General features: G+C 40.7%; 1 protein-coding gene across 3 annotated transcripts in view; it reads left to right on the top strand.

Moving 5' to 3' along the window:
- SLC2A13 (solute carrier family 2 member 13) overlaps positions 1-16,228 on the top strand; it is a 339,270-nt gene that overhangs the window by 205,400 nt on the left and 117,642 nt on the right. For all 3 annotated transcript variants that reach the window (XR_005591534.1, XM_039516186.1, XM_039516175.1), the window contains exon 5: positions 10,236-10,399. Coding sequence is in view for 2 of the 3 variants with exons in the window: in XM_039516186.1 (XP_039372120.1) it covers positions 10,236-10,399 (164 nt within the window). In the remaining variant the exon portion in view is untranslated. The remainder of the gene's footprint in view (positions 1-10,235; positions 10,400-16,228) is intronic.

The raw sequence follows: 16,228 nt of genomic DNA, 5'->3' as shown, positions 1-16,228 counted from the left end.
CGGAGTCCTCACCCACCACACACACCCCAACCCCCTGCCTCAGCCCAGAGCCCCCTTTCGCACCCTGAACCCCTAATTTCTGGCCCCACCCCAGAACCCACACCCCAGCCCAGAGCCCGTATCTCCTCCCACATGCCAACCCCCTGCCTCAGTACGGAGCCCCCCTCAGCTCCACCCCCCAGCCCAGAGCTCCCTCCTGCACCCCAAACGCCTCATCCCTGGCCCCACCACAAAGTCTGTACCCCCCAGCCGGGGCTCTCACCCCCTCCTGTACCCTCACTCCCTGAGCCAGCCTGGTGAAAGTGAGTGAGTGAGTGAGTGGGGAAAGCGAGTGACAGAGGGAGTGGGGGATGGAGTGAGTGGGCGGGGCCTCAGAGAAGGGGCGGGGCATGGGCAGATCTTTGGAGGAGGGGCAGGAGGAGGGGTACAGGTGTTCGGTTTTGTGCGAGTAGAAAGTTGGCAACCCTAAGTGTCTCCTTGTCCAGCTTTCATTCCCACTACTTCCACCCCTTCATACGCAGCAGCTCCTTACATCCCCCTGCTGTCATAAGTTGACTGCTCCTTCTGCTCAGTAATACCAGCAGCAGTTTTTTGTTTTACTTGAAAATCTCCCTCGGACTCTACTGCAGATGTGGCACTACCAGGACTCCTGGTAACCAGAAGGTCATAGCTTAGAAGAGCTGTAGGTTCCTCACCTCTCCTGCCTTCTCCCATACTTCCTGGGCAACAGTTTTATTTTTCTGGCAGTTTTATAGCCACCTTTACTTTGTAATGCCGTTTGCTGCAATGTAATTATTCAGGTTGGCAACATTTAAAAGCTGCTTGATCTTTCCTCTCAAAAAAATGACATGCTAATATAATAAAACTCTTCATGTCTTGTATTTTTACATATAAAAGCATATATTGAGACCCACTGAAGATAATGAGGAAGGCCTATTATATATCCTCATTTACATGTGTAGCTGAGAGGGAAACACGAAACATCTTAGAAAATTTTTAATGAATGTTTTTATGTAGTTTGGCTCTTGCTTGAATCAGTAAAATGAGAGTGTGACAGTCAGGGTCCAGACACCCTAAAGAGAGAACAGAATGTTTAAATCCCCAAAATGAACAATTAAACCTACTGAGGGAATTCTGTATTCTTGCCTATTAAATAAGGTCTTTTATGAAAGCTTGGAACATTTCAAACTTGATGATCATTCATTATGTGTTGTAATTTTACCTAATCTGACAGTAGGGAGGGACACCTCCCAAGATAGGTGTTTACATGAAACCAGCTCCAAGTAACCATCTGTTGTCCAGCCCAGGAAAAGACAATGATGGGCCATTAGAGTTAATGGGAAGACATCCAGGCAATCACGTTTAAGAGGGAATTTCCTCCATTCTGAATGACTATGGCTTTGTCTACCCTAGCACTTCTATGGGTAAAACTTTTGTCCCTCAGGAGGGTGAAAAAACACACTCCTGTCCAACAAAAGTTTAATGGACAAAGGTACCCATGTGGACATCAACATAGCTACTGCTGCTCATTGGGGGTGGTTTAATTATGCTGGCAGGAGAGCTCTCTGCCACTGGCATAAAGCGGCTACACAGGAGACCTTACAAGGGCACAGCTGCAGTGGTACAGCTGTGCTGCTGTAAGCTCCATAGTGTAGACATAGCCTATGAGTCACCATGCCAGGAGGTGGAGGGGTGAGGGCAGACAGAAAGGAAAAAGAAAAATGCTTTTTAAAAGGAGGCTTGAATCTGAGATTTTTGTCCAGACACTGAGGAACAGCCTTCAGGTGGGAAGCTGTCCGTGAATGCGGAATCCCTCCTATAGTTAGGGGGTATGCTGGGAAGCTGTTCAAAGACACAGTAGGTAACTTGCATTAGAAAAGGGATTTTATCTAATACAGAAGTGTAAAGCCTGAGGTTGTGCCTTAATGTTTATTTTCAGTGTAACTTGTGTACATTTGCTTTCCCTTACTAGTCCATCTTTGAATCTGTGGTTTCTCTATTAAATACATGTTTTGTTTGTTTTTCTCTCAAGCAGGTCTCAGTTTTGCAAACTATGGAGTCTATGTGCCAAAGAGAACTGATGACTGAGGGGCTGGTTTCATGCCTTTAGGGTACATGAACCAATGGGAAACAGTCCAAGTGTCTGGTAGCTAAGACCTTGGGGTAGATTGATTTGGGGAGACTCAGAACTGGAAGGGCTGTTCATGTCACCCTGCCAGGAGTAACTAGGCTGATGGAAGCCAGGGTGAGATTTACGTTGTGGGCTGCTACTGGTGTCAGGGATCTGAGCCATAACCGCACAGCCCCAAGAGTCACAGTGCAGGCGGTGACAGAACCCCTTACTGGTCTGGGTGATCCCCAAAACATCCCAGAGAGGCAGGTGTGTTTACAGCCTGTTATTCCTGGTTCACACTCATGGGTGGGGCAATCTTATTTTGTTCATGTTCTGGAGGTCTCTTTCCTTCCACACCTTGACAAGTAATCGGATATTCTTTTATGTGTGCTTTTACTGAAATGTAACATCACATTCCAGGTAACCATCCTCTCCCCAGCAATTGTTCTACTAAATGCCCAAACTCAAGGAGTGGCACGCAGTACCCAAATACCGTGGCTATAACCTAGCTATTTCTTTCTCTGATCTTGTGACCACCCAACAACATCTAAACACCTCCTCTTGCTTCCAGTATTTACCCACGTACCCTGCATTTGTACACCTACTCTGTTGTGCATTAATATTCCTTTTCTTACTCTTCATGTTTTGTCTTATGCTTTGCAGCAGAAATTGTTCTTGTTGAGATTGTGCCCCCGGGGTGCTGCCAGGATGTAGGAGTATTTGGACAGTCCATCAGTGGAGCTTTCTGTAAGCCTGGATGCGTTTTGGAGATAGTAAATAAATCAGTTCTTTGGGTGGGATGAATCTTGTTGCAGGTGCACTAAGCTGCTCGAAGGTTGTGTTGATGCCATGGCTCATGCCATACCACAGGCAGCCTGGACAGTGGTCAGGATCTGTTCAATACACAGGCTGAGCAAGTGCAGAATGGTGGTGGAATGTGCATTTGGCGCAGACCTCAGGTGACTGCTGTGTTTGCATTAAAAAGCATTAATTCTTTATTTTTCATTATAAACTGTGATCCCATCTTAATAGTGACTGCTTGCATCTCTGGGGTTACAGGCTTCTTGAATGCCTAAAAGCTCCTCAGTGCAGACCTGTTGTGGGTGGGTAGTCCCATCCCCATGGAGGCCCTCTTCTGGAAGTTGTCAGACCCATTGTAAGTAAGATTTGGGAATGAGTTCTTGGTTTTTGTTTTTAAGAAAATCAATTTGGGGGCCTAGGAAAAGATGAGAAAATACCTTAATATATCTTCTTGAATATTAGAGACCTGTCTTGATAGTAATTTTTTATTAAGTAATAAGAATTTAAGCCTCTTTTTTTGTTTGTTTTATAGACAATTTACTATTAGTTTAGTTATACTAGTGTAGAAACTAATAAAACACAGCAAGTGGACCCCATTGATGCTCACACAGGAGTTGCAGAGGCAGAGTGCATGAATCTGTTGATATATCTTCCCTACTGTGGATTTTTCTTCAGTATTTAATAATTCATTTGTTTGTTTTCCAATGCTCTGTTCGCAATATCACAATGCCTCAGGCTGAGTCAACTCAGTTAGTGGGGCTACCCTTAAAAAAAAAAAATTGAGTTCCCTCTCGACCCACTTGTCCAGGCATGGGGCTGTTTTATTGCAGTTGAGAGGGTAGTTTACTTGAATAGTGTGCGGGTATCAAGTATTTTTTTTAACCCAAACTGTAGCAAGGATCGTTTTAAAATGCTGAGGAAGATGCTTTTGTTTTAAGAACAGCTATACGTTATTTTTTACCAATACTGCAAATTATGTCTTCTCCCCAAAATGGCTAACATCATTACACACAGAATTTGTAAGAATGACCTTGTTCTGCAGAATAGATTGGAGTGGTGCATCATAAAGGATACGGGCAAGCAGAATTGGGAAGCTGAGAATCTGGCAGCTGTCATCATTTTTTTATTGAAGGATACAGAACCTGAAACATTAGGGTTTTTTGTCTACTGGTTAAATGGACTAAGCAAGAAAGTCTAAGGCATTACAAATTGTCTGGGGACCTGGCTGTAAATGAGGATTTGCCTTTCCGTACAGCAGGATGTCATTTTGAACAATGTCAACTCTGTAGAGGAAAGAGATTAAATGTATTGTTTTATTAGGAGCTGAACTCTCCCTCTATATATTTGTGTGTGGATATCAAGTACTTCATTCTATGAGGATTGCTTTAAAATAACGTGTATATAAAACCGCTTGTGTTTATAGAATTAGCAATGTGCCATTTGACTTTGCAGATTGTGATGTATTAAAGGCCAGCTTTCTTCAAGTTCAGGAGGCACATCTTCAAAAATCATGTCTTATTTAAGATACTTTAATGTGTATTTGAGTGCATAACTTTACATAATTGTATGATTGCCTTTCTGCATTCATCTGCTTTCAACAATATTACATGTGTTTCAAAGACTGTCCTTTGTCATTTGCTTTAGAATGTTTAAAAACATTCTAGAACCACAAAAACTTTAAAAGACTATGCCCTATACATTGATTTTTATGTCCTTTATAATATTGGGTGCAAGTTCAGTGTTGTCTGTAATACACAATATGAAGACTTGACCTTTGTGGATTTTCCCCCTCTTCAGGAAGAATTTAAAATGGGCTGTCATCACCTATTGCTTGTAACATTTAATAAGCAGTTAGAGCTGCACAGGTGGACAATAGAGAAATAATGAAGTATGGACTCAAGTGCTAAATTCAGACAATTCTTATTTCTCATAGCCTGACTCCAACAGATACTTATGCTGGGATTTTTAGTCCATTATGTTGCCATGCCATATTAGGGCTGGGTCAAATCCAAAACTTCTATACTAATTAGGCTTCCACACACCAATGCCTGAACTTTGGTGGCTCGTGGTTTGGTTTTGCAAAACTAGGGCTGTCACGCGATTAAAAAAATTAATCACAATTAATCGTGCTGTTATACAATAATAAAATACCATTTCTTTAAATATTTTTGGAAGTTTTCTAAATTTTCAAATATATTGATTTCAATTACAACACAGAATACAGTGTACAGTGTTCATTTTATATTTATTTTTTATTACAATTATTTGCACTATTTTTAGTATTTTTCAATTCACCTAGTACAAGTACGTCGTGCAATCTCTTTATCATGAAAGTTGAACTTACAAAGGTAGAATTATGTACAAAAAAAACCTGCATTCAAAAATAAAACAATGTAAAACTTTAGAGCCTATAAGTCCAATCAGTCCTACTTCTTGTTCAGCCAATCGCTCAGACAAACAAGTTTGTTTACATTTGCAGAAGATAATGCTGCCTGCTTCTTGTTTACAATGTCACCTGTTGTAGCCAGCTTTGCAAGATATTTACATATGAGATGAGCTAAAGATTCATGTCTCTTGATGCTTCAGCCACCATTCCAGAGGAGATGTGTCCATGCTGATGACAAGTTCTGCTTGATAACAGTCCAAAGCAGTACAGACTGACGCATGTTCATTTTCACCATCTGAGTCAGATGCCACCAGCAGAAGGTTGATTTTCTTTTTTGGTGCTTTGGGTTCTGTAGTTTCCACATCAGAGTGTTGCTCATTTAAGACTTCTGAAAGCATGCCCCACACCTTGTCCCTATCAGATTTTGGAAGACACTTCAGATTCTTAAATCTTGGGTCAAGTGCTGTAGCTTTCTTTAGAAATTTCACATTGGTATCTCCTTTGCATTTTGTCAGATTTGCAGTGAAAGTGTTCTCAAAATGAACATGTGCTGGGTCATCATCTGAGACTGCTATACCATGAAATATATGGCAGAATATGGGTAAAGCAGAGCAGGAGACATACAATTCTCCCCCAAGGAGTTGAGTCACAAATTTAATTAATGCATTATTTTTTTAACGAGCGTCATAAGCATGGAAGCATGTCTTCTGGAACAATAGCCGAATCATGAAGAGGCATATGAATCTTTAGTGCATCTGGCACGTAAATATCTTGCAATGCCAGCTACAACAGTGCCATGCAAACACCTGTTCTCACTTTCAGGTGACATTGTAAACAAGAAGAGGGCAGCATTATCTCCTGTAAATTTAAACAAACTGGTTTCTCTCAGTGATTGGCTGAACAACAAGTAGCACTAAGTGGACTTGTAGGCGCTAAAGTTTTACATTGTTTTGTTTTTGAGTGCAGTTATGTAACCAAGAAATGAGATGCAATAGAAACCTTTGATCCAAACTCTGAAACTTCGGTGGTTCAGATAAGTGCTTAACATCTAGTGAAGACAGATGAAACAAGGGGGTGCAACAAGCAGCTGGAAGGAACGTGGAGAGTGGATAAAGGGAACAGTCATGAGAATGTCTTTGTATAGGCCATGTATGTGCACACCAACATACAACATTTCAAGCTGATGATTTTTGTTTTTAAATAATAAACTAAACAGAAAATAAGTATCAGAAGTCTGTACCTAATTGTTAACAGCTGGCAATTTCCTGTAGACATCATAGGAGAATTGAATCTTAAGGAGGGACTTGAAGGAGAACAGAGTAGAGGCTTTTATGTACTACTTCATGGGTTGAAATTCTGGTCCCATTGAAGTCAATGTGAGTTTTATCTTAGGCCTGGTCGGAGACACCAACTCTGGGGCTGGAACTACAGACGCCAACTTTCCAATGTGCCGAGGGGTGCTCAGAACTCAACCCCTGGTTCTGCCACAGGCCCTGCTCCCATTCCACCCCTTCCCGACCCCCTCCCCAGAGCCTGCCGTGTCTTCGCTCACACCACCACCACCCCTGCTCCGAGCCTCCTGCGTGCCACAAAACAGCTGATCGGGAGGTGCAGGGAGGGAGGGGGAGGCTCTGAGCGGCGGGGTTGCCGGTGGGTGGGAGGTGCTGGGAGCAGGGTGGGGAGCTGATGGGGGGGCTGCTGACGTATTACTGTGGCTCTTTGGCAATGTACATTGGTAAATTCTGGCTTCTTCTCAGGCTCAGGCTGGCCACCCTTGGGCTAAGGGAAGGGCTGTAAAGATGAGGAGCCAGATGCTTGTGTTGAGGTGATGGGGAAGGGCAGCCACTGTAGGTACTCAAAGGGCCTAAATGTTTCATATCTTAATTTCATGTGACCATGCTATAATTTCATTTATAAAGAAACTCTATACTACTGCAAGGTACATTTGCACTGAATGCTTAGCCATAGGTTGTTTGCTGGAAATAAGAACTCTTTGCTGTCCTAAACATAAAATAACAGAACCACCAAATTTCAGAGGCTGGAAGGCTGGGGCATTAAAGTAATGAGGTGGCATTTAATGCAAACTACAAAGGTGAGCTTTGACATTTTGTTTGGCGATTGCTGTGTCAAAACCTGAAGAGCGGTTATGTATTTGAAGGAGTTTTTGAATGACTGAATAATCAATTCTTCAGTCAGTGCAGGTTAACAAAAGAAAATGAAGATGGAAGAGTTTGTGCAAAATAAACTGCATATTTTGTTGAAATATTAAACAGCTCACCAAAACTTTAAAAACAAGCATACAAGCCATATATTTGATTAAACTTGGGCAAAAATGTGCACGGCTTCCTTATTTTGTAATTGTGCCTATTTTAATTGACACCTCTAATTGTTATGTTTCCTGGGCAAATGTTGATTTTTTTCTGAAAAAGAAATAGAAATTATACCAGCTTCCTGTGATATCGCTCAAGGTTCTCAGGAACCTTTTTTTTGAAAGAAGACTGCTTTTTTAAATACAAACAAGTATCAAAATAAGATAGAGAACAGGGATCAGGAACCTAGGCCCATCACTGTAAATAAATAAATACAGAAATAAATTGCTAGTTGGCACTTGAGCCTAGTGTGCAATACCAGCTTCTGAGCCTTCACACAACAAAACAGATATTTCAGAAGCAAACCAAGATAAAACTAGCAGAAAATTGGTGGCAGGCTAGTAGTATGGCTGTGACCTCGATTAATGTTCTGTTAGTAAATGCTATATGATTAGTGATGACAGATGATTCCTAATCCTGAGTCCTATCCTAAATTGTACTTACTAAATGAATGGTTAGTGTCAGCATTGCTAATGTCAGCTGTCAACAGTAGTAGTATCAGAGTTTGTTCCTGATGCTGAACTTCTGGAGTCCAAAGGAAGAGGAGCCATTACTGCTGCTCTCAAAAGACATCTGTCCTGCTCCTCCCGTTGCTGTGTCTGCATTCATTAGGGTTGCCATCTTGCTCTTTTACAATAGTGAAACCTCACAATTTTTATTTCTTCATTTCATCTGTGGGGGGTAGAGGCTCCCGAACCTCCTCCAGACACCACTTCATTTCTAAAGTCCTTGCCCCTAGTTCGTAGCATAGGTGGGGTTCACTGAGCCAGGGGTTCTCAACCTTTTTCTTTTTCTTTCCAAGGTGCCCCCCCTTCTCCCCCCCCCCCAACATGCTATAAAAACTCCACGGCCCACCTGTGCCACAACAACTTTTTCTGCATATAAAAGCCAGGGCCAGCATTAGGGGGTAAAAAGCAGGGCAACTGCCCGGTGCCCCATGCCACAGGGGGTCCTGCAAAGCTAAGTTGCTCAGGCTTCAGCTTCAGCCCCGGGTGGCGGGACTTGGAGCCGCAGGTGGTGGGGGCTTTGGCTTTCTGCCCTACGCCCCAGCAGGTCTAATGCCAGCCCTGCTTGGCAGACCCCCTGAAACCTGCACGTGGCCCCTCAGTGGGCCCCAGACCTCTGGTTGAGAACCACTGCTCTAAGCAAAACAAACAGGCAAACGAAAGGTCCTTTCCTTTCCCTCTCACTTATGAGAGGGGGGAATGCACGTGAAAGCAAAGACAGGGAACGGTGGCCTGTCTCTCAGACAGTCTTACTCAGTTCAGCTCTCTGGGCTTGGTCCATCAGTGAGTCCATTGTCTTTTATTAGGGTCTGCCTCCAGCCCCTCCTATTTGGTGTCCTGCTTTGCAGCTGGTCTGTGCAGTTTTGGGGCAGTGGGGCCTGCAACTGTCTCCCTCTTGGCTGATCCATCTCTGTGATGTAGCAGCCCTCCTCCTGTTCACCACCCCTTCCTGTGGCAGGTTTTCCCTTTTTAAGCTCCCCCCTCCTCCAGGCAGAGCAAGCCTTTCAGGTGCGCCTCGTTAATGCTGAACAGGTCCAGAAGAGCTCGTTAGTCTCCTCTCCACCAGAACAAGGGTGTGTCCCTGCACATCATCCCTTCTTCCTTGCTCTTGGTTATCTCTCATCCTTCACATATTTAAATATTGAAAAAGAGGTAAATTCCAAACACTCAGTGCTCTCCCATTACAAAATTAGAACTGGAATTACAACTGGCAAATGCAATTTAAACACATACTCCAAAATCAATTATTAGCTTTTGTTCGTCAATTTTCAATAACAATTTTACCCAAAGTGTTTGGGACATTTAAAATAAATGAGATAAACTGGGCAAAGCTTAAGTGAAGTTTGGATAATGGGGAGTTTTGGTTAAATAGAGCAGTGATGTATTTCTCCTGAGTTTTTCATTGACTTTTCCTCTTTCGATGCCAACACACTATCCTCCCTTTTCCAATGCACAAAAATGCTATTTATCACAAGGGTCAAGGACCAGTGATTCTACAAGTTAATGTAATGATTGATGTTCTTTTCTTCCCCCTTGTGAATTGTGATGCATTGTTTTCCTTGTCAGTGAGCAAGCAGCTGGAGTTTTTGTTTTGTGTTTTTTTGCTGCTGAAAAACTTCTTCCCATGAAATGGCACTGAATGTATTTGTGTGGCTCTGTTTAAAGCACTTTGAAAGGTTATGAAATCTCTCAGCAGTGTGTTCTCTCCTTGAGGATAAAGACCATTCTCCACTTCACTTTAGCTAAAACATGTTTAACTTTTTAACACAGAGTGATTAACCATTTGAACAAACTACCAAAGGAAGTAGTGGATTCTCCATCTCTTGGAAGACTTCAAATCAAGACTTGGATGCCTTTCTAGAAGCTATGCATTAGCCAAACACAAGCTACTGGGCTCAGTACTGGGGTAACTGGGTGGGATTCTGTGGCCTGTCATACGGGAGGTCAGACTAGATGATCTAATGGTCCCTTCTGGCCTTAAACTGTATTACGTAATCTGTGATTTAAGCAAAGGTCAAATCAGTGGTGGTACTTACATTTGACTCTTGTTCATTTTACAGGTACTACAGTGCAACCATTTTACAGATGTCGGGGGTTCAAGATGACAGTCTTGCAATCTGGCTGGCTGCAGTGACAGCATTTACAAACTTCCTTTTCACACTAGTGGGAGTCTGGCTTGTTGAAAAAGTGGGCCGCCGGAAACTTACGCTTGGTAGCCTAACAGGTGAGAGATTACTTGGGGAATACTGTTAGATTCTAATGAAAGTGAACAAAATGAAAATAAGGCTCTGAATTCTACTTTGATCAACACGATCTTCTAAAGAAAAGTAAAATAAACAACTGACTCTTTATTTTGCCTACACACACACACATTTAAATACATTAAGCTGAAGTACACAGGGCCCTTTAAGAATGAAAACAATGTGCAGCGAGGCGCTAAGAATGAAAGCAATTTTTAAATTTATCATAAGGAGTATATTTGTTCAGCTGCAATTTCTGCTTCAGGGCACAGTTGACAATAATAGGTATACCCCTTTAAGACTTTAATTTAGGAGCAATCAAATGTGCCTAACTTCACAGTTGGTTAGTTTTTAAATATATAATATGGCACATGTAATTTTTAGAAACTAAAGTGAATTTGTAACGTTTTGTCAGAAATTATTACGGAAAGCAAAAAGACATATAGTTGCTGTGCTCTTTTAAAAAGAGAAGAATGCTGTTCTGTTCATTGCCCCTCCAAATATGAAATAGTAAAAGCATTATAGTTAATGGTTTAACATGAAGTGGCTAATCCAACATAGTCACATGAGAAACTAAAGCGTAAAATTCTGAATGCCTTATGAATTTTAGTTGTTAGCTAAGCATTCTTGTATAATGGCATTAACATCACACTTAAACTCAATCAAAATGGTCACTTCTAGGAACGTGATATAGGCAGAACTAGTAGCACTGTCTATAGTTAATGTAAAATAAATAAAAAATAAATATATGGAGATATACCTGTCTCACAGAACTGGAAGGGACTCCAAAAGGTCATAGAGTCCAGCCCCCTGCCCTCTCTAGCAGGACCAAGTACTGATTTTTGCCCCAGATCCCTAAGTGGCCCCCTCAAGGATTAAACTCACAACCCTGGGTTTAGCAGGCCAATGCTCAAACCACTAGTTTTCATTATAAGACCTTGTTTTCATTTGCTTATATCTTTACCTGACTGTTTGGCCTGAAATTTTTCATGCCAAGTTTCTGCTTCAGGTTAAGTGGTCTGGTTTTGTTTTGGAAAGTTTCAACTAAAAGAGTTCTGCCATTTCAGAGAACGAGATTAGGGAAACATACTTTGTTTTGCCCATTTTAAAAAAATTCTGTAACTGTGTAGTTGAGAAGTTCTCCTACCTCCATAGTTGGCCCAGGAACATGACATTTGACAGTGGTGGTCTCTGTATCAGGGATCTAAACATCTCAAGAGTAAAACAACTTACCAGTTCATTTAAAAACTTATTTGCCAGAGTGGAACACTAATACATTTGGATAAAATTCTCAACTAATAGCACCTAAGCTGCATCTACAAAAATTGTCCTCATTCATGTTGCCTGCAAAACATGCATTTGTGTGTGGTAACTGTGCATGTTGGTATGCACAGTTAACCAATTTGTACATTAAAACATGTAATTTTGAGCAAATTTGGTATGTTCAACTTACAATAGGTGCCCACATTTAAAATAATGCCTTTTAAGTTTAGATTTTGACAACTTGAATCGTCTTATACAGGATTCAACAGCAGAAGGGTTGAAACTTGACAGAGATAATTTGGATAAAAGAGAGCAGTCACTGTTAACCACTTACCCACTGAGGTCAGAGCCAGAATGTTACATGAAGTTATTTGCATCAATAGTATCTAGTAACTTAGCTGCTCCCCATAGCAGGCAATTTAAGGACATTGCAGGAGACAAAACGGTATGGGATAGAAGGGTACATTTCTTGCATTCTTGTGATCTTTAGTATTGTGTAAAAACCTGTATGAGCATAATTGAAAACAGCAACGCTGAGAAAGTACTTCTTCAACATTAGCTCAAGCAGATAAGTTTAAAATTGTAAATGCATGGGGAGTGGTCGCCATGCTAGCAACCCTCTGTTGCAATCACTAGTTACTGTTGAATGACTCACTCACATCTCTGCAACCTGCATCTTTTATTTTTCCATATCTCTTGTCACATGGCTTATGCATCTGATCATGTTCCCTAGATGTGAAACTGATTTATCAAATCCACCTTTATTCTTTGGATTGAGTTGCTGATAGCTTTCATGCTGTTGACCTTTGTTTAGATTTCCTAGCAGTTTAAAGCACACGTCAAAATAATACGCACTTCATTGCTTGTCACTGAATCCAGATCAGGCCACTTGTTTAGTCCGCAAACTGTTTACTGTATATCATTCTTACAGCAATATATAACATTGTGTGAATTTGTCAAGCTCTGTCATCTGATGCTATTTACTCAGTTGATAGTCATTCTTTTTCTGTGTGGTCTATCAAATATTATAATGAGGCATGAATAAAAGCAGAACAAAGCAGAATTGTATTACTTTATTATTACTCCCCAAATACTTTAAGCCTATTTTTTGCAATAGCGCAATACTAATCTTGTACTCCGTGTTAGGCATAGTGTATTTTTCAGTGTCTTGGTGCCAGAATTACAAACTGATCCTTTTGGGTCCTGACCATCAGGCTTTAGTCCCTGCCTCTAGAATTTTTGGGCCCTTTGTGACCAGGCCCTCTGACTAATATATTCAAAGATCAATGATCTGAAAATGTTCATGCAAACATCTCTCACAAAGCAGTTTAGTAAAAGACCAGATGGCCGCTGTGGTAAAACCAGGAAGAATACTGTAAGGAGGATTTGGTTTTATGGTACTTAGATGCAGAACAGAATTAGTATGTAAAGATGTCCTTTTCTAGGTCCCTTCTCTGTACTGGGTTGCCTTCTTTCAGTCATTTTAATTAGTGTTGTGTTTCTTTTAGTCATCTTCATACTGTGGCCTTTTAAAAAAGGAAAAATGAAATACTGACTCCCCTCGAGCTGAGACTGAGATCATATACCATCTCTAAATACTATTAGAGCTTTTCATGTGGTGCTTGGCTTTTAGGATTTGGTCGGGGGAGGCAGTGTTTTGTTTGTAAGTCACATATTCTATGATGATTTCATTCTTGCATATCTGTTATTATTGCATTTTAATTGTCTGTGCGGCATACAGAGCATCTTAGCAGGAGGGATGCTTAATAAATAAACATTAGGTCCTATGTTGCTCTTTAGATTCTCTGGTGGGCAGTGTTTCAAATAGTGGGTTTTGTTATGTTTCTGAGTGTGCATTTTTCACTCTGCTACTTTGAACTGCCTCTCAAGGGAATTGGGAAATCTTGAACTCTAAACCTGGTTACAACTGGTGCTGCCTCTGTGGGTAACCTCTCTGCTGTCACCTCTCAATATGTGAAATGAGGACAGTACTCAGTGGTTGCATGGATATATGAAAGCTAAGTGCAAGAAAAATTTGAAAAGTGTGCACAAATGTATGAAGTTACGAAAAGCACTGCATAAGTCATAAGTATTATTTTTAAACATTACATAGGTGTAACAGTACGCACATTAAGTACTGTCTTGCGGTAATGCCTTGACATTTATTGGACTAGCTATGGTCTGTAATACCATTATTAATGGTTGGATAAAAAAAGTAGATTTACTCTAAATTCTTTTTCCTAAACTGATATGGACTTTTTCCATTCTCTGCCAATGTTCTGTAAAGGAGTGTTTACCATTTGAAGCTTGGCATCTTCACTAGTTTCAAAGAGCTGGCAACATTTTAAAAAAAATCCTACCATGCTGATAGATCGCTGAAAAGTTACGAAAGTTACCATAGGCTTCTTTCTGCCAAAAAAGGGGAGAAGACAGCCAGAATTTTAACATGGTTGGCTACTGACTCCACTTAGTTTCCAACTCCTGCTATATCTTGATGCCAATTGTCTTTCTTTCCTTTGTTCTGTATCTTCAAAGGCTGTTCATTACATGTAAAATGTGGAGAGATTTTGAAGGGTGTAAAATCTGTTTTAGTTTTTTTCTCAGGCTTTGGCTGAAGACACAATGTATTTGTACATATGACAACATTTTAGCTTTATGTAATAGAGAGGACATTAAATCTCTTCAGAATACTTACAGTTTTTTGGCCTCAATTAATGATATGCTGTATTGGTTTGTGTTGTTAGACAAGGAAAACTTTCCACAGAATGAAATACTATATAATGCCTATATGCCAAATCTGAATATTTCCTCCTCCTTTGGACAAGGGGTTAAGGGATGAAGGAAGATGTTTCCGTATTAGGTCAACCTCTCAAAAGATGAACAAAGCATATTTAGAATGAATATAAATTTGATGATCATTCCCCATGTGAAACATGTCTCATAATATTTGATGTTCTGGCTTATAGCATTTGGAAAGTACATTAAATCCAGGATGAAATCCAGCATGCCCAGAGGACTGTCGTCGATGTAAATAGTCATAGTAGCATCACAAAGCCAAATATAGAATAAATTTAAAATCCACATTTTTATTTTGATGATGGCTTCATAATTTCTCCAGAGATTTAGGCTTCCTGATTTGGCTTATGGTTTTGGCATCAGAAACAGATCTATCAGCATAAGTAAACTGCCTGTGTGTGCTCAAAAAAAACACCCAATTAATGCACACACATTCATGTTGGCAACGGTGCTGGCAAATGCTAGTGCACGGTATTATAATACTAGAATAATATAATTATTAATACAATACATCAAACAAACACTCTGCTACACAGGACATTAGGAGGAGCAGTAGAAGGAGGAGCATTTTTCATATTTTGTAAATTGGTTTTCTCAACAAACCTGTGTTTCCTCTAAAAAACATAAGAACCATATTATGGGTAGTTCTTTAAAGACTATCTGACTAAGTTTTTAATGTGTAAGCCAGGCACACACAAGTGTGTGTGAGTTTTTGAAAGTGTGAGTTGTGCTCTTCTTCTTAGATACAATTACATTCTGCCTGCAATACTTTTGTTCCCCATGCCAACTGAACTGGGTAAAGTACTTTTCACTTAGAATCATAGAATCATAGAATATCAGGGTTGGAAGGGGCCTCAGAAGGTCATCTAGTCCAACCCCCTGCTCAAAGCAGGCCCAATTCTCAACTAAATCATCCCAGCCAGGGCTTTGTCAAGCCTGACCTTAAAAACCTCTAAGGAAGGAGATTCCACCACCTCCCTAGGTAAATCATTCCAGTGCTTCACCACTCTCCGAGGGAAAAAGTTTTTCCTAATATCCAACCTAAACCTCCCCCACTGCAACTTGAGACCATTACTCCTTTTTCTGTCATCAGTTACCACTGAGAACAGCCTAGCTCCATCCTCTTTGGAACCCCCTTTCAGGTAGTTGAAAGCAGCTATCAAATCCCCCCTCATTCTTCTCTTGTGCAGACTAAACAATCCCAGTTCCCTCAGCCTCTCCTCATAAGTCATGTGCTTCAGCCCCCTAATAATTTTTGTTGCCCTTCACTGGACTCTTTCCAATTTTTCCACATCCTTCTTGTAGTGTGGGGCCCAAAACTGGTCACAGTACTCCAGATGAGGCCTCACTTGTCCTGAACAAGTAGTGTTGTTGTGCACTTCTAATCTTCTGCTGCACTCCACTTGTATGGTAGTGAAGTGGTTTGTGAATCTAGCCCCATATGTTACAGAAGGACTTATTGTCTCTGCATAAATAAGGTCAAAGCTAGCTTCACATTATAAGTACTTTGTCAGATCCTTGGGTAAAGGTGTTAGATAAATGTGTAGTACAGCATACTGCATTACACATATAGACATATACAAATATTTTCTGTGTCTGAAATGTATGCATAGTTAAATAAAGGAATACATGAGGGTGTGGTATAGTATAAAGATTTTATCAGCATGAATAGTCGCTTTCCTCATGACCGGTGAAGTCATATGTGAGTTTTACAGACCGTTCCAAATTAGCTTTTAATAAAACCATCATGTATT

The sequence above is a fragment of the Mauremys reevesii genome, linkage group 1 (genome assembly GCF_016161935.1).
Source record: "Mauremys reevesii isolate NIE-2019 linkage group 1, ASM1616193v1, whole genome shotgun sequence".
Classification (NCBI taxonomy): Eukaryota; Metazoa; Chordata; order Testudines; family Geoemydidae; genus Mauremys; species Mauremys reevesii.
The sequence above is the reverse complement of the archived record's forward strand: the minus strand, read 5'-3'. Positions and strand labels throughout refer to the sequence as shown.